Raw genomic sequence first — 23,229 nt, 5'->3', positions numbered from 1 at the left:
AAATGGCTCCTGCCCTCAAGGAACATTATTCTGAAAGGACACTAGGCTCTGGAAGGCACAAAGGACTTAGGTTCTCCAACACCAGCTTTGCCACTAACTAGCTGTATGATTTTCAGTAATTCTTTTTGCCTTTATGGGCCTCAGATTGCCCTTCTGTAAATTAGAGTACCTTTTCTTCCATGAGGGGCCCAGTTCAAACCCTGCCTTGCTAACTTTATTATTCACTACTCCCCCTTTGTCCACTCTGGAGTCCTGCCAATGTACTATGCTGTTCCATCTCTTCAACTTTGCCAGGCTGGCCCCCTTTTCCGGCCTGCAGCTCCTCCTGACCCCTGCTTCAAGGGTGCTCAAGCATCACCTTTCCCCAAAGCCTTTTGTGATCCCTCAACTGCTTGTGCCCCTTTCCCTCCCTCTTTTATGTTTCATTTTGCCTGCATGTACATGTTGTCTCTCCTCATCAGGTATAGATTATGCAAGCCTGGACAATCTCCATTTTGTCTTGGTATCCCTAGTGTTGAGAATGGTGTCTGACACTAAATGATGCTTAATAAGTGTTTATTGACTGGTCAAATGAAATAATATACAGGAAAGTGTTTTGAAAAATACAAATACATGCTGTTAAATGCACAGATAGTCTTCACACTCAATTGTGAATGACATTTTACCATTATGGCACCTCGAAGTACTGAGAGAGGAAGTAACTTGCTACAGGTTAACATCAAGTTAGCAGAACAGGGAATTGTACCCAACCCTGGCCTCTTATTTCAGTACTTTCCTCCCCAGATGTTTCCCTTGCTGGTCTTCAGGATGTTTCAAGATCAAAAAAGGTAACTGAAGTGTGAGGAGCCTATGGATTCCTGGCCTCCAGGCAAGGGTCAGATCTCTGCAGGGACTTGGAGATGGGGGCGGGGGAGGGGAGGATAGAAGTTGGACTTAGGCATCTGGCAGCTCTGATTCACAGTTCTTCAGCTGTGATGGGAACCAGATTCAGCTATGAAGGGAAAAATGAATTGGTGAAGTTCTACCAACTCCTGAGGAGGAGGAGGAAGATGCATTTTAGAGCATCTCTGACAGGAATGGATCAATTAACAACGGACAGCATTTGTTGGTTGCCAGTGAACTAGATATGAGATCTCAGAGGAGCTGAAGAACAAAATTTATGAATCCTAGTTTCCTTTGTATTTTACTATGCCCCTGTTGAAACCATTACTGTTAGGTTTTTTGGTAAGAGCAGGAAACATACTACTTCTGGGAAAATTCCAGGCCCACTTCTATGCTGGAATCCAGCCCAGTCCTGCCTGGACACCCCACCCCAGTCCTGAAAGACAGCACCCTCTTCACACCCCCCTTTCAAGGGCTGAATGTTAGTGAAAATGGCCACACCTATAGTTCATATTTGAAATGCTGGATTCAGAGTCTAGGTAGACATGAAGGCATATATATAGAAATGAATCTTGGGCTCCAGATTTGTTTTTTAAACTGCACTGAATTTGCTGGTAACTGTGAGAAGCTCTAGAGTAGGAAGAGTATTAAGATCTCTGTTTTGTTTTGGGCCAGGGAAACCTGTTAATTATTGTGAGACACTTTTTACCAGAAGGCCAGGCAACTTGGAATAGCACCTGATGAATTCTAATTAACAGAACAGAGGCAAGGCAGTCTTAATCTGTTTGGCTGGGCTAATGCATGTGTGGTTTCTCTTCACCCAAGTGCTGGGACAGGTGTGCTAGGCTGAGATTGCACACAGTGGAAACAGGGCATTCTATTCTCTAGAGAAGATGTTGACATTCTTGACTTCCGAGTTTCTGTGTTCAGTGCCCAGAGGACTGATACAGTTTTCTGGAGCTTGTTTTGTCACTAGGATAGATATGTTCTTAAAACTACAGCTTTCTCAATAGATGTCCTTTGTCAGAGCTTCAGAAAAGGCTATAGGAGAGGGTCCACTTATTTGTGCTATTCTTCATTGCTAGCCTCCCTTCTGGCTTCTAGAATGGGGACTGAAGGGGAAACACCAACCTAAGTTGGTGTTTTGGCTTACAAGAGATTCCTCCCCATTCTTTATTCCTTTCTTATGCCCTTTTACCTTCCACAGGCTCCTAATGGACCTTTTCACCTCATATTGGAGGTGCTCTCCATTCCTTCTCTTTTCTTTTTTTTTTTTTAAACATTTATTAATATTCATTTTTAACATGGTTACATGATTCATGCTCCTACTTTCCCCTTCGCCCCCCGCACTCCCCCCACCCACAGCCGATGCACATTTCCACTAGTTTTGTCACGTGACCTATTTCCAAATTGTTGGTGGTTGCATTGGTGTGGTAGTTTCGAGTCCACACCCTCAATCATGTCCACCCCGACCCATGCGTTCAAGCAGTTGTTTTTCTTATATGTTTCCTCTCCTGCAGTCCTTCCTCTGAATGTGGGTATCTCTTCATTCTTAAGGAAAATAGTTTCTCCAAAACTAAAGAATTTGAAGGTGACAGTAGTAGATGTTGGTTCCAGCAGGTAAGGGACCTAGGTGAGATAGGAATGGAGATGAGGCCTGTTTTCTAGGAAGGCCAGGTTAATGATTTTATGGCATTTGGTTGGGAAATGCAGCATTTCCCTAAGACAGGTGAGTCAGTAATCTCACTTCCCCTCTCTTGTCATTGTATCTTCAATTGCAGTTTGGATCTGAGCTTCTGGTTTCTTGGATAAGGAGAAGCAGCCCCCTACTATCCTTTCAGAGCATGAAATCTCTTTTGTCAAACAAAAACCAAAAAAACTTCTAAAACCCAACCTTCCCTCTCTTCCTCACTATAATAGAAACTGTAGTTAAGAAAAATGGGAAAATTCTTCCTTTTTCATCTTAAAACACTTTGACATCATCTCCCATTATTTTCTTTCCCCCAGGTTCTTGTCAAAGGCCAACCTCTCTATCTGCATATGACTTCAAACTCATCTTTTAGCTTTCAAAAATTTAAAACTATCACCCTTTCTCTCTAATCTTTTCAAATATGCTCCCCAAAAGCTTTTACTAACCCTTATTGTACTCTCAAGCTATTGTCCTGTATTTGTTCAGCCTTCTAGAAAAAACTGTCTCTGTTTAATTCCTTCACTTCCTTTCCTTTCATTTATTCCTTTGCATTCTAGTTTGGAAGTTCCTCACTTGAGTGAAACTGTTTCCTTCAAAGTTACCAATTGATCTTAGTTGCCAAATCTTATAGGCTTTGCAGTCTCATTCCTCTCAAACTGTTCTGCATTTGACACCACAAAAACTTTTATTTAATTAATTAATTTGGAATTTTCCCCCATGGTTACATGATTTAAATTCTTTCTCTCCCCTCCTCCTCCTGGAGCCAGCACGTAATTCCACTGGGTTTTACATGTGTCATTGATCAATATGTATTTCATTAGGGTGATCATTTAGAGTCTACATCCCCAATCATATTCCCATCAACCCATGTGATCAAGCAATTGTTTTTCTTCTTTGTTTCTACTCCCACAGTTCTTTTTCTGGATGTGGATAGCATTCTTTCTCATAAGTCCCTCCGAATTGTCCTGGATCATTGCATTGCTGTTAGTAGAGAAGTCTATTACATTCAATCGTGTCACAGTGTATCAGTCTCTGTGTACTATGTTCTCTTGGTTCTGCTCCTTTCACTCTACAACAGTTCCTGGAGGTCATTCCAATTCATATGGAATTCCTCCAGTTCATTATTCTTTTGAGCACAATAGTATTCCATCACCAATAGATGCCACAATTTGTTCAGCCATTCCCCAACTGAAGGACATCCCCTCATTTTCCACTTTTTTGCTACCACAAAGAGCATGGCTATAAATATTTTTGTACAAATCTTAACCTGGGGTCTGTGAACTTGTATATTTTGATGACCCTTTCAGTAGAATTGGTTTTCTTTCTAGTACAATGTATTTTAAATTTTTTTGCATTTGAAAATGTTATTCTGAGAAAGGGTCCATAAGCTTCACCAGATTCCCAAAAGGACTCCATGACACAATAAAAGGTTAAGAACTCATTAGCTTTTTTTTTTTTTTTAAACCCTTAACTTCAGTGCATTGTCTCATAGGTGGAAGAGTGGTAAGGGTGGGCAACGGTGGTCAAGTGACTTGCCCAGGGTCACACAGCTGGGAAGTGGCTGAGGCCGGGTTTGAACCTAGGACCTCCTGTCTCTAGGCCTGACTCACTCCACTGAGCTACCCAGCTGCCCCAACTCATTAGCTTTTAAAAGCCTTTTACAACTTTGTCCTAATCTTTTCCCAGTCACCTTGCAAATTACTCCTTTCCTTACACTGCAGTCTAGCCAAACTGTGACCTTCTCTCTATTCTTCACAAATGGTTCTCCATTAACTCTCCCCAAGTCTTTGTCCTGTTTGTCCTTTATCTCTGAAATGCACACCCTCACTCCCTTTCTTCAAGAAAGTTTTACACAAAGCCTTTACTGATCTTAAGTGTTATAGTATCCTCCCTCTCATTGTTATATATTAATAGATATATTGTATTTATTTGAATTTATTCTTTTATTTATTTTGTGTGTGCACACACACATATATCCATCCAAAGGTGCTGCCACTTTGCAGAGTGAGTAGAGTCCAACAACTTGGAGTCAGGAAGACCCCAGTTCAAATGTTGCTTCAAGTACATACTAGCTGTGTGATTTGCAGCAAGACATTAAAGAAAAAAGGTGCCTCTCCATGTCTCGGTTTCCTTATCTGTGAAAAGGGGGTAAAATAGCAACTACCTCCCAAAGCGATTGTATCAAATTGAGATTAATGTGTAAAATAATTTGCAATTTTAAATGCTATTTATTGTTGTTATTTATAATTATTTTTATTATCATCTTCTGCCTGTTAAAATATAAGTTCTTTGAGACTAAGGATTGTTTCTCATTCATTGAATTTACATCTGTAGTGCATAAAGTAGTGCTTAATACTTGTAGATTGATTGAAATAGTGGAATAAGACTAAAAGTAGCTCCTGCATTCCCCATTCAGGCTTCCTAGTGTTCTCAGGTATTTGTACAAGCACTAAAAATTCTTTATCTAGAACTGGTTCTCAGAGTGGTCCCTAAATAGTCAGTCAGGTCTCTTATTGTATTATGGTAATGGATATAATGGTATTTGGTATATATGGATATAATGGATATAATGGTAATGGACCAAATGGCATTTGGTCCAAATTCATATTTACTTTTCACTGATCTTTCACTGAAATAAGCACTATTGCCTTGAGTTGTTTTTCATCTTTTTTCTTTTGTTTTTGGTGGAAAAGAATGGATAAAGTGGGAGTGAGAACTAAAGTGATCTGTATATTGAAAAAATTTGATCCCATGATGTTCTTCCACCTTTTTAGTTGATTGCTCACAAATGGATTATGTAGGGAGACATGAGTAGTTCAAAAAGTAATCGGGGAAAGTGGAAAAGAAAGAGGTAAGTCTGATAAGGTCCTATAGGCAAGAAAACTGCTTGTCCTTGATTCAGGGATTTCACTGATCCCAGACATTCATGAGGGAGAATGCATTTAGATCAGTTTTTTAAATGTAGAATTATGTCCCAAGCATTAGGCACCTTCTGTCTTTCCCAGGCTTTGAGGTCTTGGACTGTTTGAAGAACGAATACAAGTTTATAGCTCTGCTTGGGTCCCTTTGACCCACAGTATCTGGCAGATCAAGCAATGTGACCCTGTGAATTTTTTAAAAAACAGAATCATCTTCAAATCAGAAAAACTGTTAACCAATACTAGTAGAGCTTCTAACTTGACCTAAGAAAGGGTTGTACAGATCTCTTTGGAGAAGAAATAATTGTGCAAATTATCCTGGAGGAAGGTAGTGCTCAGAGACTATAGGTCTCCTATAAAGAGCACAGAAGAATTGACTGTGTTTTGTCCTATACTGTCAGGACCCAACACAGGAATCATTTGTATCCTTATGTTTAGAAACATATGACAAGTGACAGACACCTTTGTTTCCCATTCTCTCCCCTCTCAGCCCCCTAGGTTCAGGGTGGGACACAGGAGCCAAATTGAAGTCAGAACAACTCACTGTGGTTGACCCTGGGTAGCCAACCCAATTACTTCTCACTTAAGGATATGCAGCAGATGAAGAGACCCAGGCAATTTGACTGTCTTTGATATGGCACATAGTAGGGGGAGTAGGAAAGTGCATTATAAGAACAGGCAGCAAACTGACAATTTCTCTTAGCCAAGGTATTCTCAGAAATATTCTTGTTTTGAATTACAATTAGGAAATGGAATTCTGTTTAGAATCTCAGTGTTATTATACTATTGATTCATACGTGATAGTCATGTACCTCTCTGGGTTGGTTAAAGCGTTTGGACAGGCACAGAGTAGATTTGATTAGATTAGATATTTGATTAGAGCAGGGTCTGTGCAAAGTGAACCCAGTAAGAAGAAAGGGAATAGACCCAGTTTGATTACATCAAAATTGACTTGTGTGGCTAGGATATGCTTCCTAGTGTAGTTTTTAAAATTAATATTCAGTAACCATTATATTTAATAAAGTTTTTTTTTATTAATAATAAGTTAACAAAAGAGACTAACTGAAAGGGTACTAACTAGCCCACTCCCAGGAGCAAAAAGAGAAAGAACGAGGTGGAGCCTCAGAACTTATAGAAACGTGACCATGAGACCAGTCTCTCCAAAAGGATTGTAGAAATATAACTAACTTATAAATTGCAATAATCTGTAGATAAAAGGAAAAGAGAACAAAATCAATGATTGCTACAATAATAAAAGGCCAATTTGGGGGCAGTCCCCTTTGGCATAAAAGTATGCATTCAAAACAAATGCTTTCACCCCCCCATAGTTCAAATTCACATCCCAAAGTTTAATTCTGGATCTTCTTGATGCAGTGTGTGGTCTCTGCAGGCATCTTCATGGCGCCTTCTCCAAACAGGTTCGTTGTCTTCTGGATTCTGGGAGGTAGCAAGTTTCTTATCCTAAAATTTCTTAGATCTAAATCAGAGTTCACAACAATAACAAAGTCCCCCCCTGAGGTGGATCACTAAGGGATGCATGGCTGAGTTATAAGGTATATGAATCAATTGCAGAAGAAATAAAAAACATCAAAAAATCCACATAAAAGAGAAAAAACTTGAGGATGAAATATAAATATTAAAGTCTTATGTCTAAAAAATATTAAGTAAAGGAAAAACAAAACCATAGCAAGTCCTTGAATCAGGACCCAATTAAAGTGATTTAAGTAATTATGCACTTAGCCAATCAGTAGCCAGGACTACAGAAAGTTTTCCACACTTATAAAAGACAGAAAAGGGACTAGATTATAGGAGCAAATGGGAGCCAGGATGGCAGCTAAAGAGGTGTTTGTTAGAATGTGGTTCAGAGGAAGTCCTGTGTCTTAACATATGTTAAGCGACACAACCTCGAACCCCAAACAAGTTCAAGTCCTCTTGTCTTGGCTCAAAATTAGATCAGTCCCACTGGGATTGGCTGGTCTCTGACCTTGTGCTTGATTGGCACTCTGCAGGTTAGCTTTGTGCTTCTTTGGCACTGTGCAATGGCTCTTTTTATATTTTCTTCTTCTGGAATCAGAATCATTAAGCAAAGTCTCATAATTATTTAAACAATCAATGCCATTATTCTATAGTTTAAGGCTTTTGGGGTATGCATTAATATTAGAACAAATGTATTTCAAACTTATATTACTGCAAAATAAAAGATTAATATTGATTATATGTACTTCAAAGTACTCATATTATATTGCAAATACAAGAAAAAAGAAAAGACAATAATAAAAATATTTTGAAAATCAAAAATATATATCTTAGAATCAGTGACACACTGTGTTAGCCAAGGAGAGGTAAAATACAAAAATTCCTCATCAAAAAATGAGATCCATTTCCTTTTTAAACTTGGCTATGATCCATTGTATGAATGCAAATGATTTTTACAAAATATCAGATTTATAAAAACAAAACAGTAGCAGAGTAGATAATGCACATTCAAATAAAGTACCAAATTCCCAAAATTCACAATAGCCCAGTTATTGACAAAAGCAAACAAACCCATTAGTATATAGGATGCACATGAATGTGTGTGTATATATGTGTATATATATATATACATATATATATATATTTATAGTTACTTGCTGTGTGATGTTTAAAAAATCTATGAACTGATGTATACTTGTCACAAGTTATACAGATGTAAAAATTCTTTCCACCTTGGCAAAAACACAAACCTCTGTACTGCTCAGGAAAATCTTTTTGGGGTCTAGAACATCACCAAGAATTTAGATCCTTCTGGAAGTAAATTAAACTAGAGTTAAAAAATCATGCATGCAAGAGCTCTTTTTGGTTTCCTGCTTTATATATAAAGTTTTGGTAGGAACTTCTGTTTGGTTCTCTACCTTTTAATACAACATTCTTTATAATATGAAAACCTATCATCCATTCAGAAGGTACTAGGTATCTAAAGGCATTTCTAAAGACCCCTTATAAAATTATAATTTGAATTCTTAAGTCATCATATTCTCCAAAGTTTTTTAAGCAACACGTGACCTCGATAATTAAGACAAAGCCAGGATATAAGACTTATGGGCTTTTTACAATTAAAAAAAAATTGTGTAAGATGTTCATGGGCTTTTTACAATGATATTGATTAGTAAAATCATAGGGAAATGGTACAGATAAGGAATAATGTAATAGAATAGATAGTAATTATTAAACTTTAAAAAATTTAAAGCTTAAAGAAATCAGTAAATACAATAATATAAGTAAATAACAAGCAATGCAGTCAAAACCCTTTTTACCAATTCCAATAGACTTGTTCACTATTAGGGAGGGGAGAGGTTGAGAATGATTAGTAAGCAATAAACTTCCAGCTCTCTTAAGGTTCTTTCCCCTCCTCCATATAAATCAACCATTCAGATGTCGTTTGTCAGAGCTCTGAATTTCATCACAGTGAGGGAGAATTCTGCACTGAGCATAATGTGTATGACGCTTATAATGGGTATGGGTAAACCAAAAAGCCAAAAGGGTTGTGAGGAGATGAATTTTTTCCCTGAATCTTAAGATTAGTCAAGCTCTCAACTGCAAGGTATTCAATCAGCACAAAAACTCCCAGGAAAAAAATTAAGCAGATCCAACTCAAACTGTTGTTTCAGAGTTTCAAGCATGCTTGAAACACCATTATTGTTCCAAAAAAATACCGAATGGAAGTTTGTTTACAGATTAAACACAAAAAGGCAAAATCTTGCTGGAGAACAATAAGGTATTTGCATATGAGAGAACTGGCCAAAGGTAGAAACAAAATCCCCAAAACTTCTACTTCAAATTTACTGATTTAGTCTCTCTGCCCTCAAAGGAAAAACTGCAGAGAAGTCCCCTTTCTGTGGGGGGGAAAAAAAAAAATCCCGAGTTGCAAGTCTCTTTCAGCCAGGAGTCCAGAGTCAGCTTAAGACTTCGCCTTAAAAAATGGCTAGTGCAGGGGGTATGACTCAAAGCGTGGTTTTTCTGCTCCACTCTGTTTTCCCCCTGCTGAAAAAATAACTAGGATAGGCTGGAAAACCCACATGGGGTAGGGGAAGGGATTGGAGTTCTCACAAGTCCTTTGGAAAAAAAAGCAGTTCAGATTGGCAGGCTACAGGCTGGGGGGTAGGGGGGAGGTGTGGAATGCTGGCTGAAGCAGATGGGTGTGAAAAGGTACCAGCAGTGGAAGCAGGTGGGCTGACGGTGGAGTCTGCAGTGGCTGCAATGGAGTGAAAGCAGATGGGCTGGGTGGCTGGTGAAGGAAAAAAACCTAGGAGCATAGGGCAAGAAAGGGAAACCTCCGCTCTCAGCTCTCAGGCAAACTTACTAACTATACTGAAAATCTGTTTTAAAAAAATATTTGAGAATTCTATCCCATCGTGGTTAGCCAAAATGTAGATTTTTAAATTGGTATTCAATAACTAATTATATTTAATAAAGTTTTTTATTAATAATAAAAGTAACAAAAGGGACTAACTAAAAGGGTACTAACTAGCCCGTTCCCAGGAGCAAAAAAAGAGGCAGAGTCTCAGAACTTATACAACCCTAATCACGCAAACATAAACAAAAGGAAAAGCATTATAGGTAATACAGAAAGGAATTCTGGGCAATGCAGTCTTTAGGGGTTCAAGATTTTCCAACTATACAGTAGGTAGTGATGGCCTGGCAGTGGGAATGATGGGAACAGAAGTCCAGTCCTGTCTCTGTTATGTCAAAAAAGATGACTGGGGTTCCAGACCTCCCTGGAAACCTGAGGACTTTAGGACACTTGCTTTTTTTGGAGGAAGTAACTGGTTAGATCATGGTCCAGATAGGGGTTAATGACAAATGCAAAGATATTCAATGGGAGAATGCTTAGGATAGGAACACCAAGGAGCAGAAAATCATTGGTCATAGTTTTTGGAAAGCTGGGACAAAAGTCTAAAGTGAATAGGAATTTCCTCATGGTGTAACTGCAATAGTAATTTCCCAGAGTTGGGGAGAGAAAGAAATGCCCATTACTATTGGGGGATGCCCATACTTCACATTTCTGATTCTATAACTATACTATGGTGAGCTGACTTCTTTCCTGATTTTAAAAAAAAGCAGTTCCTCTTGCAGACAGAGGCAAAAAACCTTTAAGTTTCCTGAACTGAAATAGAAGGAAGTGCCCTTACATACTCAAAGACCTTTTGACATTTCCAAGGCCAGTGATTTTTGTTCAGTTTTAAATTTTCAGTTCCAAATTCTCTCCCTCCCTCATCGATTGAGAATGCAAGAAACCCTTTATATATATGGAACCAGGCAAAACATTTCCACCTTAGCCAAGGCCAGCATTATAATGAGTATTTTCTAGACTTCTTAGCCATCTGTGAAGCTTTGTAGTTATTTTGTCCTGACAGAACAGAGAGGAGTGGGAATGGGTGTTGGTTTGGCACATTCCCCTGTCTTTGACAAAAAGAGAGTAACAGCTCAGCTTTGGTTCTGTGTAGGAATAGGTATTGAAATAAACCAGACTTAGCTGGACCCCATCTGTTCTCCTATAATAGAGTCTTACTTGTGCCTTCTTCGAAAGGACCAATTGTTAGGTGGGATGGATTGATTTTTGTCCTTCCCCTACCCCATGTGGGTTTTCCAGCCACTCCATTTTGATAGCCATATGTATCTCTTTTATTACCAGGAAGCAGCTAGCTTTTACAATGAGACTTCTCCTTTCACTTGTACTTATTAGGAACTGGCTGGCTTCAAAATAAACCTGGAGCTCTTAAGTTTTGGTTTAGTAGCACAATCAGGTCAGGATGTGGTAAACAAGTCAGAGGCAATACAAGTGATTGAGGGCACTGAATTTTCTGAGGAAAGAAAGACTGTGCCTGGCATAAATGGTTGACAAGTAGTATACAGATAAGAAAATTTGGACATAGAAAAATAATGTGCCCTTTAAAAGTTTTCAACAGAAACACTCCAAATGCCAAGTACTAGTTGTATTGTTAGTGCTTGAGCCAAGAGTCCAAAGCTGCTGAAGTGTAGCAGTTGGGTACATAAGTGTTCCAGGTAGTAGTGAGTACTAAGTCCAAGATACTAACCTTTGGTGGTCCTGGAGTCCCTGATAAGCATGTGTCTGTATTAAACAAGAGATTCTCTAAATGCCCCTGGCCTCTCAAATATGTGGCAGGTATACCTGGGAATAACCTAGAACCCTGTTAGGACCTGTTTGTTGGGGTAGAAGAGCTGGTGGGGAAGAAGATAGCATTACTGCTTCATTCAGCCTTCCCACTCCTCTTGCCATGGCCATTTCATCTTTAGTAAACTCCACTGCATTTATTTTAAGATGAAACAACACTTGGAGAGGATTTCAGCAGATTCTTTGCTCATTCCCTCTGTCTACACATTTCCTTTTCCCTGCAGGCCTGTGGCTGTACCTGGCAGGGAGCAGTCTGCCTTGTCTCACGTTGATTGGCTCTCCTAATTTTGGATACAGGTCAGTTCATCGGGACCTGGAGGCTCAGATTGCAATTGTGACAGAGAACCGAGCTCTGCAGCAGCAACTCCATCAGGTAGGTTGGGGCCAAGTGGGAGTGCCTAGGGCCATTGATGATATAAAACTGGGAGTTCATTTGTACCTTTGAAATTAGTATGCTACTGTGACCCACTATGATAACTAAAACTCTAGGAGGTAGCTAACATCAGGTTCCTCCTGGGGACTGCTTCCTGCTGGGAAGCATAGATCAGAGTGGGAAAGAAGTCTGCTTTTCCCCAGTGAGTGAATCTTCCTTTTATGGGAATGGTTGGTCCTTGTAGACAGACCCAGAGGAACCTTTCTGAGAATCATTTCTTGACTCTCCTGTGGCCATAATTCTAGCACAGCCAAATACATTCTCCCTGTTGAGAACAGCTGCCTGGCAGCTTAAGACTCTTTTTTTTTTTTTAATTAGGTTAGAACCATTCTAAGAGAGTAGAGCCAAAAATTGCTTAGATCATGGAAAACTCATAGGCAGGATTCAGTGATTTCAGGAAAGTATCTTACAGAAGAGGGGCAAGCTGCTTGGGAGCATTAGGGGTGAGAGCATTCAAAAAATTACATTAAAAAGAGAGAGAAAGAGGAAAAATCTGAGAGTTTAGGAAGCCAGAGCTTGGCTGTGGAAGAAGATAATGTTCATCTACTGCTAGCCTAGGACTATGGCATTTAGTAATGGATTTGTGCTGGATTGAGGCTTGTCATCTGATTGGTTTCATTTCCCCTCTAATGTGACATTATAAAGAACAGAAATAGAAGCAGTCAGATTGGCTAACCTCATTTAGAGTATGGTCTCTTGGACTTTCTGAGATATTTTTCTTCAGAAGAACTCTTGATCTCACATATCCTTAGTATCATTTTCTCCACAGCCCCAAAAGGGAAGGAATCAAGGCTTCCCTTTAACTGTAAAGGATACATCTCCAGAGAGAGCCAACTTCTCTAGGGTCACATGGAAAGTTTGTATAGGCCACCTCTCCCAAGTTCTCATGTGTTATCTTTGAAGTTCTTAAGTTCTTTCTTAAATAGTCCCTGTTGCTTCTCTTGCAGAAAAGGCTTTTCTAGAGTGTCTGATTGTGTTTGATTTTACAGAATTCCTTGGAAGGTATGGAAAAGGAGAAGCTCTTAATTTCCTCCCAACTGTGGATAAGAATTCAAAGATCCAACCCTTTTTACTCCTTTTCCTCCATTCCCCCCCCCCCACACACACAACAGCATTTTCTTCATAATAGCCTCATGATGTAGCATGAATAGAACCACATAATAGCCATATTTTCTGCCTTCTCCAGTTAGCCTTGTCTTACTGCTTCCTTTCCTCTCATGCCAGTCACATACATATGACTTCTGCTCTGTGTGTCAGTGTCCATAAACTTCAGCTATTGACTTCATTTTTGGACTTTTGCTCCCAGATGTTCGGGAACTGCAGTTGTGAAATTGTTTGCCCCTTTGGTGTTGGATAGGGAAATGAGAATTGCTTTGTTTCCCTGGGCCCTGCCTCTCTGGACTTTGATAATCCTGATAGTTGGAGAAGAGGGGGGTCGAGGTCATGTGCAAATGGAACAATCCAGTCTGCTGGTTTGTCTAGCTGTTCACATTTTACAGTATAGATAATATAAAGTGACTGAGATATTCACTGAAGCAGAAAGATTACAGTAATCAAGATTTAAACCAAAGTAGGGAGTACAGTTGGCCTCTGAGGGTGACTGGTGTGAATATGAACCTGAAATTGCCCACATTATAGCCATCTCTATATTTGTGCCACTGGCATAGAAAATAAAAAATTTCCTCAAGCTCGGTAATCTTTGAATCTGATTTTTGTGGGTTATTGCTTTCAGGTCAGTAAGATGGTTCATAATACAATTTTATTGATTTAAGGCCAACATTAGGTGCCCAAGATTGAAAGAGAAGAAAAAATCATTTTAGGCTTGGACCCTGGATTTCTAAAACTCATTTCTAATCCATTTGCATGCATTATACCGTTCACTACACCTATATATGAGATTTGAAAAATGTTGTGATTCCTAAGTGCACTAGGTGCTACTAGATTAATTATTAGCCTCTCTTCCCTCACCTCCTAACATACACATACAGCTCCTAAAACTAACCATCGAGGATCTCATCACTCTCAAAAGCTGCCTCATTAGTTCTTTCTCTGCTGTGCAGGGAAGGACTGGGACTGTTAAATTGAGCTCAGAGCAGGAGATGAAGAAGGGTATTTACATAAGAAGTAAAGACCCTTCCCTCCATACATTACAAGGGGTAAATTTCCTGGTATTGTTCAGAAGACACATCTCCCACTTGTGACCCAAGAAATGCTCTCCTCAGTGGCATTGTAACCTATATCAGCTGACTTCCTCCTGCATCTGTATCGAGGAGCCTGTGAGGAAATGCAAGTGTTTCTGGTAATTTAATTGAAATCTTGGCTGCTTATTCATTTTGAAAGCATAAAGCTGGAGCCTGGTCTGTGGAGAGCTCTTTGAATCAGCCCCTTGAGACTGGAGCTGGATTCTGTGTCATCAGCCCTAGCCAGGGATTTAGACCCTGGGAGCAACACAATTAGAAGGCAAGATTATTACATCCTTTTGTGACAGAGTTGAGGTAGGGTCCCTCAGCCATCTGAAAGCATTACACAGTCCTTAAGGCAATAAACTTTTTTTGTGCTCAAGGAAAAATGTCAGAAAGGATATATAATAGATTAATAAAAGGAAGAAATTAGGTTAGGTTTTATGCTTCTGTTAGGTCCTTATCCTGAAAGAGAAGAAAAATCACTGCAGCTTGACTACCAGTTCCTCCAGATTTTACTGGAGTCAGTGGGTTTCTATTTCCTTTGGCTAGGCTTGATCTCAATCCTATATTGATATTAAATTGTTGGAGTCTTCCGGTGGAGGCCTCTGATCTAGAAAGAAAAGCCATTAAACCCTTCCTAGATGACTGGGTACTCAAAGCTACAGGGCTGGGGGCTGGAGAAGGATAGTAGATATAGATGAGAGATTTCTTCCCCTGAATCTGCTTACAACAAACTAGAAATATAGTATTTTTGTATGTATTCTTATTTCCTAGCTTTGTCTAGATTAGAGGACTGCCTTAGTCTTTACGTGGAATCCTTAACACGGAATCCTCACCTTGAAATCATTACCATGTCAGCAAACTACATACAGTACACTGGCTAAACATGAGGCCTGCCTGCTTTTTATACCTCTAAGCTAAGGATGACTTTTACATCTTAAAATCAATTTTTATTGCATTTGAAAATGTAAAAACTATTTTTAGCTGCTAGCTGTAGCCTTTCAGTTGTAGTTTGCTATTCCCTGCTCTAAGTCATAATTAGAATTTTGTAACCATTATTTTATGCTACCATCCTGAGGTTCTATGTTGAACATTTGCTTGTTTTGTTTTTCAAGAAAATTCTTTGGCTGTGGCCAGTAAGCCACTCTTGCTTGGTTGGTTCTGGGTGGAATTTGACTAAGTGTTTTTATGCTATTCCCTAGGAACAGGAGCAGCTTTACCGAATGTCAGGTTTGGTGTCCTCAGCCACCTTTGAGCAGCCAAGTCGGTATGTCAAGCTGTGGGTAAAGATGGTGACTCCACTGATTAAGAACTTCTTCTAATGACAGAACCTTGTGACCAGTTGTTAGGTGAGAATTCTGCCCTTCTCTAGTGAATCTCACCTTTGTTTTGATCATTTCAACTCAGTGCAGAGGTTGGCACAGTACAATTCATTTAGAGACATAAAATCTTTTTCATCACTTCTCTTGGGTGAATACAAAATAATGTTTAAGGATTTGAGTAGTTTTCATCTACCCTGTTTCCTATCATTGATGGGAACTGATAAATTTTAGAATGTTCTCACCATACAGCATATAGTAAGTGCTTAATAAATGCACAATGCCTTCTTGTTGCAGATTTCCTCTGCTATACAAAAGCCGTTAAGATAGTTTCAACTCTTCATCCTCTGACACTGCAAATAGGGAGGACAGCCTTGGCCTGTTGCCATTGCTAGCTATAGCTAATAGCTTGTGAGCAAAAGGAATCAGATCCTGAGCTAGCTTTCTTGCTGACATCTTATTGACGTTCATCTGACTTAGAGCTAAAGAGATGAGATGCTCAAGATTTGTATACATTAGCTAATAGTACTACCTAGAGGAACAGTGACCTTTGGTAGCAAGGGGACCCTTATCTTTCTTGATACACAGCCATTTTACACAGAACTTGCTGAGAAAAATAGCTCCAGGTTTTGTCGTCTAGCTCCAGGTTACTCGTTGGCTGTAGAAACTGGAGCAGGGCTAGGCATTTACATGTTTCTGAGATATCTCTGGGGCCTTGATTAAATTTGACCCATAAGTTCACTGCTGAGAGGCTCCGACTCAATTTATCAGTACCTTTCTGGCAGTGTCATCTCACCAGGAAAACCAGGTACCTCTGTCCCAGACAAATTTTGTTTAGACCCTTACCCAGGAGTTGGAACAAGATGAATTGTCTCCAAATTTTGTTCAAATATGTTCTAAGGAGTTCTGGAGTCTCTGTTGAGACTCATTTTGAACCACTGAGTTAGACAGGCCCTGATTATCCTCTGACATAGGCATTTTCCATTCTCATTGAATTCACTAAAACATTTTTCCTCACTTAAAAAGAACATTTATTGAGAAATGAGCATTCCCTTATGGTTGCAGTAAGAGATTATTTTGTTATTTAAAGACCTTATTGTGAAATTTCCCTGATCATTCAGTTGTTTGAATTTGTCATGGGCATCTTTATAGGGCCTCTCTGGTTCCTTAGGACACAAGTAACTACTTTTGAAGGGAGGGATTTGAGAAATTGAACTTTGTCCTTAATAGATTTAGGGAGTAGGATTAGAGCTCTTCTTAACCTGATCTTTGACTTGGCCTATAATCCTTTCAGGATGGGTTCTATAAAGAGACTGTTTCTAAAGGACTAGCTCTTGTCTTTTGTCCCCCTAAATGTAGCTTTTCTTCAATCCATTATCTAGTGGCTTTTTATTTGGAATTTCCCTATGATAGGATCTTTCAGGCTAGGGTGATAGCTTCTTTTACTCTCCATCTCACTAAAATATCCCAACAACTTTTGAAGTAAGTGGCCATGCAGTCTTGGTATATGATGGAACATAATGACAAGCAGCAGCTACCCCAGAGTAGCCATGCACCACTTAACAAGGGTAGGCTTCAACATAGTTATTAAATTGTTCTATAACACAACAAGACTGGAGAAACCAAAGGAATGTACAGAGGCAGTAAAGGGCTGTGGATAGAGACCTTAAATAAACAGGTCTAGCATTCCTTTAGATCATGTGGGACCAATGTAAACACTCTTGTGACATAGCTACAGTTTAAGAAATCAGCAGCTCTGATGATTGCCTGTTCTGGCTTTATGTTCTGACTTCATTCTCTTTGTTCTTTGATAATTTAAACTCATACATTTTCTCATCAAGAAAATATCTGCCCCAGAACAATAACTCATCTCTTACTTTATATTAGGAAAATCAGAAATGGAGACTATTAATATTAAAATCAGTTACAGAAATTCTCAATCATCAAAGCCATTTTAAGTTGCAAAGTTTCCTCTCTTATTCTAGTTTTCTTTTGGACACTTGATCTCAGCCTTAAAACTGAATCATTTCCTTGAAACATTTGGAGATAATTTGGTCAACTGGCCTCACCATGATGGGACCTTATCTTTACTAGGTAAATTTAAAAAAAGACACCGGAAGGGGTTGTGCTAACTATTCTCTCTCCCAACATAGAGTGAACCTTAGAGGATTTTGGAGTTGAAAGGAACTTCATAGACCAATGAATCCAATTTGGACCTTTTCTGGAAGACTTCCGCCACTTTCCAGGGCAATCCATTCTGCTTTTAGAAGGGTCTCATTGTTAGGAAGTATTTCATTACACCAAATCTCACAGTCTTTTCCTTTGCAATCTGTATCAATTGTTCCTTCTTCTACCAGCTGGGACCCAAGGCAGAACAAACAGGTCTTACTTACCCTTTTTATGAAACATTGTCACTACCTAAATTTTTATGTTCTCTTCATCAACCATTGTTACATGAATTTGAGACCCTTTCACCATCTTGGTTTCCTTCCACTTAATCATTTCCTCTGAAAATGTGTCCAGAACTGAATATGATACTCTAAATGTGGTCTGGCCATGGCAGAGCATACAATAGGACTATCACTACTTTAAAGATACCATGCCTTTCCTAATTTTCTGTAATAATAGAGGTAATAATAGCTGACACTTATTACTCTAAAGGTTTACAGGCTGCTTTGCATTCATTATCTCAATTCTTTGAGGGTAGATGTTACAGATTTCACAGCCTCCATTTTGTAGATGGAGTAAATTCAGAGGTATTTGAACCCTGTTTGAAGTTTAAAATAACACAGGGACTAGACTCTCTGGCCACCAAGAGCAGGTAGGGGAAGGATGTGTAGGCTTGACCACCAAGTGGTGGGCAGTTGTCTAGTGTGGCATGAATTTAGGGTCTCTTTACATTTTAGTAGAATATTCCAAGTTCAAGGTTTTCTAACTACTTAATTATGCAGGGTAGTTTTAAGTATTTAATTGAGTGTAGTTAGAGGAAAAAATGATGATCTTAGAACTGTTGGCCTAAGTCATCCTTCCAACCATCCTTTATTCTGCTTTTAAAGCCTTCCACATAGCCGAGTCACCTTCCCTTATCTCAAACTTAATCTATAGTCTGTAACACACATTACTTAAAGATCACTTTTTATTTATGACCTGAATGAAAATTTTCTCCAAATTGCTCTTCTTTAGATCTTTTCTAGCTCAGCCTTGTTCTTACAGATTTTCCATCTAATCTCTCCTCTACTTTAAAAGCCAGACCTCTACCTTTCTTGGAAGTATTACCTCTGACTATAAATGGCCTTTTATAGGCTCTTTTCTTTCCCCCACAATTTGGAACAAAACAGGTCAGGGCTTGTCTCCTGGGTGGAAAGATGAAGGTAGGAAAGTCACTTATGATTCCAAATAAAATACTACAGCTTTACCTAACTGGCTAGTGAGACATCGTGCTTCCTTCTTTCTCATCATTCAACTTGAATTCATAAAATTCCTTTTCCACAATGCCTTAGTAATGTTAATGTTTAGTTAATTCTAAGACTGAAATGTCAGTGGAAAATAATCACTTGTGGATCATCTAACACAACTACATAATTTTAAATGGCAAAAGTGGATTTAGAACCCAGGCCTCAAGTCTGAATCGGTGCTGAAACCTCCCACCCCCACCAACAAAATATATTTTGTTACCTTTTAGTAGGATAGTTTTTATTTTTTTTTATTTTTTATTTTTTACACCTTTAACTTCTGTGTATTGGCTCATAGGTGGAAGAGTGGTAAGGGTGGGCAATGGGGGTCAAGTGACTTACCCAGGGTCACACAGCTGGGAAGTGTCTGAGGCCGGATTTGAACCTGGGACCTCTAGTCTCTAGGCCTGACTGTCAGTCCTCTGAGCTACCCAGCTGCCCCCTTAGTAGGATAGTTTTAATGCAGATGCCAGGCCTCTTGAAGGACGGATTCTAAGATGTAGAGAGGAGGAACCCAAGCTTTTCAGGCATTTGGGAGTCTGTATCAGTGAAGGTGGGCGATAGAATGCTGTATATGAAGGAGAACAGCAGGTAGGCCAGTTTGGTGGGAGAAGAGTGTAGGAGTAGAATGTGATTTGGCCTTGAAAGCTCTGGTTGGAGCCAGATTATGAAAGATTTTAAAATGCCAAAGAGTTGTTTTTATTTTATCCTAGAAGTAGTTGGAAGCCACTGAATTTCTTTTTCAAACAGAGGAATGGTGACACACTAGAATTATCAATTTGGTAGCTGTTTGGAACATCACATTTATACTCAATAAGGCAGTTAATAATAATGTGTTATAGCAGTTTCATAAAAAATGGTAAATACAAGAAAAGTTTGGCATTTGGACCACAAAGCTTGAGTCATAAACACCATTTCTATCAAACAGCCTATCCACAAATGGAATAGGAAGGATGGGCTCCTCCACATGGAACATATCTAGGGCTTGGCATAGTAGGGACTGGTTAGTTTTAAGAGGACCTGCTTAGATCTTTGTGTGATCTGGTCTTAGCTGTGTGTGCAGAGAGAGACTTGAATACATTTGTGACTACAGGGCTTCTTCCCCAAGAATAATAGTCAGAGAGGGTACTGTGTTTACAAATAAAACCAGGGACTTTGGGGAAGTCTGTAGGTTGGTGGGATGTTTTTTCCCTTTGCTGCTGGAAATTGGTACCCTTACCTCAGGTAGCCTATTTCTTCTAATGGCTTCCAAAGCTCGAGCAAGTAAACAAGATGATCACGGCCAATTGCTATTATTTTCATTTGATGCCCCTTCTCCCTCAATTCAGCTATTCTTTGCTTTAAGAGAAAAATAAAAAGTAAAACACCAAAACCTCACATGGAACCCTGTTAAAAAATTAATAAATACAAGTTGCGGAATGGAGTTTTTAATTCCAAATTTTATTTAGGCTTAATGCGGCACAGATCATTATGGGCAGCAAATATTGTCCTAACCCTTGGAGAAAATTAAGCCTGTAAGAGCAATGCAACAGCTGCTAAAATCCACTTAGCAGCTTTTTCTTTTGTCTTCAGGTTAAAGGTCCAGACATAAGTGGGGCCACGGATGCGAGTTTTGTAGACAGGACATTCATATACGTTTTTGGTTTCCATACGGTCTACAGGAATGGCCCTGATGAAGATGACTGGCATGGGTGGTGTTAACTCCTTCAGCCGAGCTTCTGCAATGACTCCACTTTGGGTGTCCCAACGAGCTCCTGCAATCAACAACATGGCTCAGGCACTGGGCCTGTAGGGAGGCTGTTATTTCCCATTTGGTGTGCTGGCAGTAACTCAGGGAAGAAGAGAAAGGGAGAGGCCCTGTCTTTGCCCCTTCCTGCCCTTGGAGAAGTTGCTTAGGGGATACAAGTCTTGGCTCCTGCAGAGTAGAGGCTTTTTGCCAGAGCCTGAACTGTCACAGAAACAGCTAAAAATGGAATTCGCTAAAAATAGGGTTTCATAGGGGTAATTACGTGCATTACAACTGACTCGCGTATCCCACTATGCACTCAGGAATTGCTTAACACAAAAGCTTAAGACAAATGAAGTTCCTTGAGTTTCCATTTATTTAAAACTATGATATTTCCAGAGTCTGATCCCTTAGCTTTCTGTTTGCTATGGCAGGAAATCACAGCTCTAGCCAAGTATTATTGGAGACCTTCATATTTAATGTCTGTCTTAGGTGTATATATACATTATACATATATATGTAATTATTATTAAAAGGATTTACTTTTAACCAAACCATTATTTCTACTTATCCTATTTAATGATGTTTATATTTCCTGCCTGAAATTCCAAAATAAATACTGACAAAGTGGTTGTGACTGCCTTTCTTCAATGATATGGAAAATAGTGAAATTGCTCCTACCCACACCCCCAGTGGCATTGACATTTTCCCAGAATTAAGGGATAATCAGTCATTCATCAGTCTAGGGAGGGAGGTCGAGGTGGGGGGGGGTATCATAGCTTAGCTCAGTGAACTCAAGGGAGTGGTACTTCCTGACCTCCCTTCTCCCTTTTTCAGAGAAGCTTGAATACAGGCTCTTCTCTGTTTTCCACATGCATATGGGATAACTTCTTGGGACTCTCTTAGAAGAAGGAAGTTATCATATACCTTTGCTTTCTTGCAATCCTAAAGAACTCTTAAAAGTTCTGGAAGGCACAAAAATATATAATTCTGAGCCCTCTGACTCCCAGGGCCTAGGAGGACCTTTTTTTTTTTTTTTTTTTTTTAAATTTTAAACCCTTAACTTCTGTGTATTGACTTATAGGTGGAAGAGTGGTAAGGGAAGGCAATGGGGGTCAAGTGACTTGCCCAGGGTCACACAGCTGGGAAGTGTCTGAGGCCGGATTTGAACCTAGGACCTCCCATCTCTAGGCCTGGCTCTCAATCCACTGAGCCACCCAGCTGCCCCTCCTTCTTGCATTTTAGAAGAGGCAACATAGCATAGAAGTTAGCCTTGAAATGACAAAGACTTGGCTTCAAATCTTGCCCTGACACATTGGACAAATTACTTAAAACTCTCAGGGACCTGATAGAGAAGGTGCATTGGGTGGAGGAAGTAGCTTCCTGGGAGCTTCCAATGAGATACCAGATATTTTGCAAAAAAACCCCCAAAAAACCCCAGACCAAGCAATGGTTTCTCTCTTCCCTCCTATTGGTGCATATTCTCAGAATTAAAGTTTCCTTTGTCTGCCCAGCTATCCAAACCATGAATTAGGCTGAAAGCAACATTCACCCCTTACTCTTCCCAAGCCCCAAGTTCACATAAATCCTTACTGAGAGTTACATGTCTCATGTGTTTGAATTGAGTGGAAGTCATTAACGTTTTGTTTTGTTAGGTTGCTAGAACCCTTTTTACCTTCCATAAAAAGGCCATTCACGTAGGCACCCTCCCTTGGAGGAGCTGTCATATCTTCCTTGGTTTTCTTGGTCACTTCCACAGAAAGACACATTTTATCCAGAGGCCATTCATTCTTCCTGGCCATGGACTGCATGATGGCAGTGAGGAAAGACTGGGGATTAAAGAAGCCAGCCAACCACACTGATGTGGGCAAGGCAAAATCTGTTGTCCAAGATTCAAGTTCCTAGAAGGAAATATGAAAGGAGACTTGTGACTAAAGGACCCTTGCCTCGGGCCTCACTAAGCAGAGGGAATGCTATAATGCTTCCTTCCTTTGCTTTCCAGCCAGAGAGCTGAGAGGGCTTTACAAAGAGCAATCAGTGAAGCTGCCTTCCTATGTATGACGTAGGTTTACTGTTTGGCTCCATTTTAAATGAGGGAACGGGAAAAGGAGGGTCAAGAAGGGACTTACTTAAAATTGGAGCCTAATCACATTAGACATTCCAGTCTTGGTGCTCAAGTCATCCTGCTTGCTGCAGAGCCCTGCACACGCTTCATTCACTGCATCCCTTGCTCACATTGAGAATATCTCATGATATTAATTTTGGTGGAAACTGCTTTCCTTTCATACTTGTTTATTTTCTTTTCTAATGAGAAAATGCTTCCATTGTTACAGGAAGCCTCAAGGGTTGTGGGCCAGGCCCTTCCTGCCATGACAACTGTACCTTTAGAGACTTTGGAGACACTCCTCTTAGCAGGCCCTGGGAGTGAGCAAACTTATCCCAACTTTTAGA

At 39.6% G+C, this 23,229-nt stretch overlaps 2 protein-coding genes across 2 annotated transcripts in view; one reads left to right on the top strand and one right to left on the bottom strand.

The window, feature by feature from the left end:
- The window catches only part of PGS1 (phosphatidylglycerophosphate synthase 1), a 121,534-nt gene extending 100,837 nt beyond the window's left edge, over window positions 1-20,697 (top strand). The window contains exons 13-15 of the mRNA XM_044675176.1: window positions 11,890-12,038; window positions 15,484-15,630; window positions 20,625-20,697. Coding sequence (XP_044531111.1) covers window positions 11,890-12,038; window positions 15,484-15,603 — 269 coding nt within the window. The 3' untranslated portion in view covers window positions 15,604-15,630; window positions 20,625-20,697. The remainder of the gene's footprint in view (window positions 1-11,889; window positions 12,039-15,483; window positions 15,631-20,624) is intronic.
- DNAH17 (dynein axonemal heavy chain 17) overlaps window positions 20,155-23,229 on the bottom strand; it is a 233,897-nt gene continuing 230,822 nt past the window's right edge. Inside the window, exons 76-77 of the mRNA XM_044675175.1 lie at window positions 22,454-22,679; window positions 20,155-20,806 (exon numbers count right to left, since the gene is read on the bottom strand). Of these exons, the coding sequence (XP_044531110.1) occupies window positions 20,559-20,806; window positions 22,454-22,679 (474 nt within the window). The 3' untranslated portion in view covers window positions 20,155-20,558. The remainder of the gene's footprint in view (window positions 20,807-22,453; window positions 22,680-23,229) is intronic.

The sequence above is a fragment of the Gracilinanus agilis genome, chromosome 4 (assembly GCF_016433145.1).
Source record: "Gracilinanus agilis isolate LMUSP501 chromosome 4, AgileGrace, whole genome shotgun sequence".
NCBI classification, from domain to species: Eukaryota; Metazoa; Chordata; class Mammalia; order Didelphimorphia; family Didelphidae; genus Gracilinanus; species Gracilinanus agilis.
Note: the sequence above shows the minus strand (reverse complement) of the source record. Positions and strands in the feature narration are given on the sequence as shown.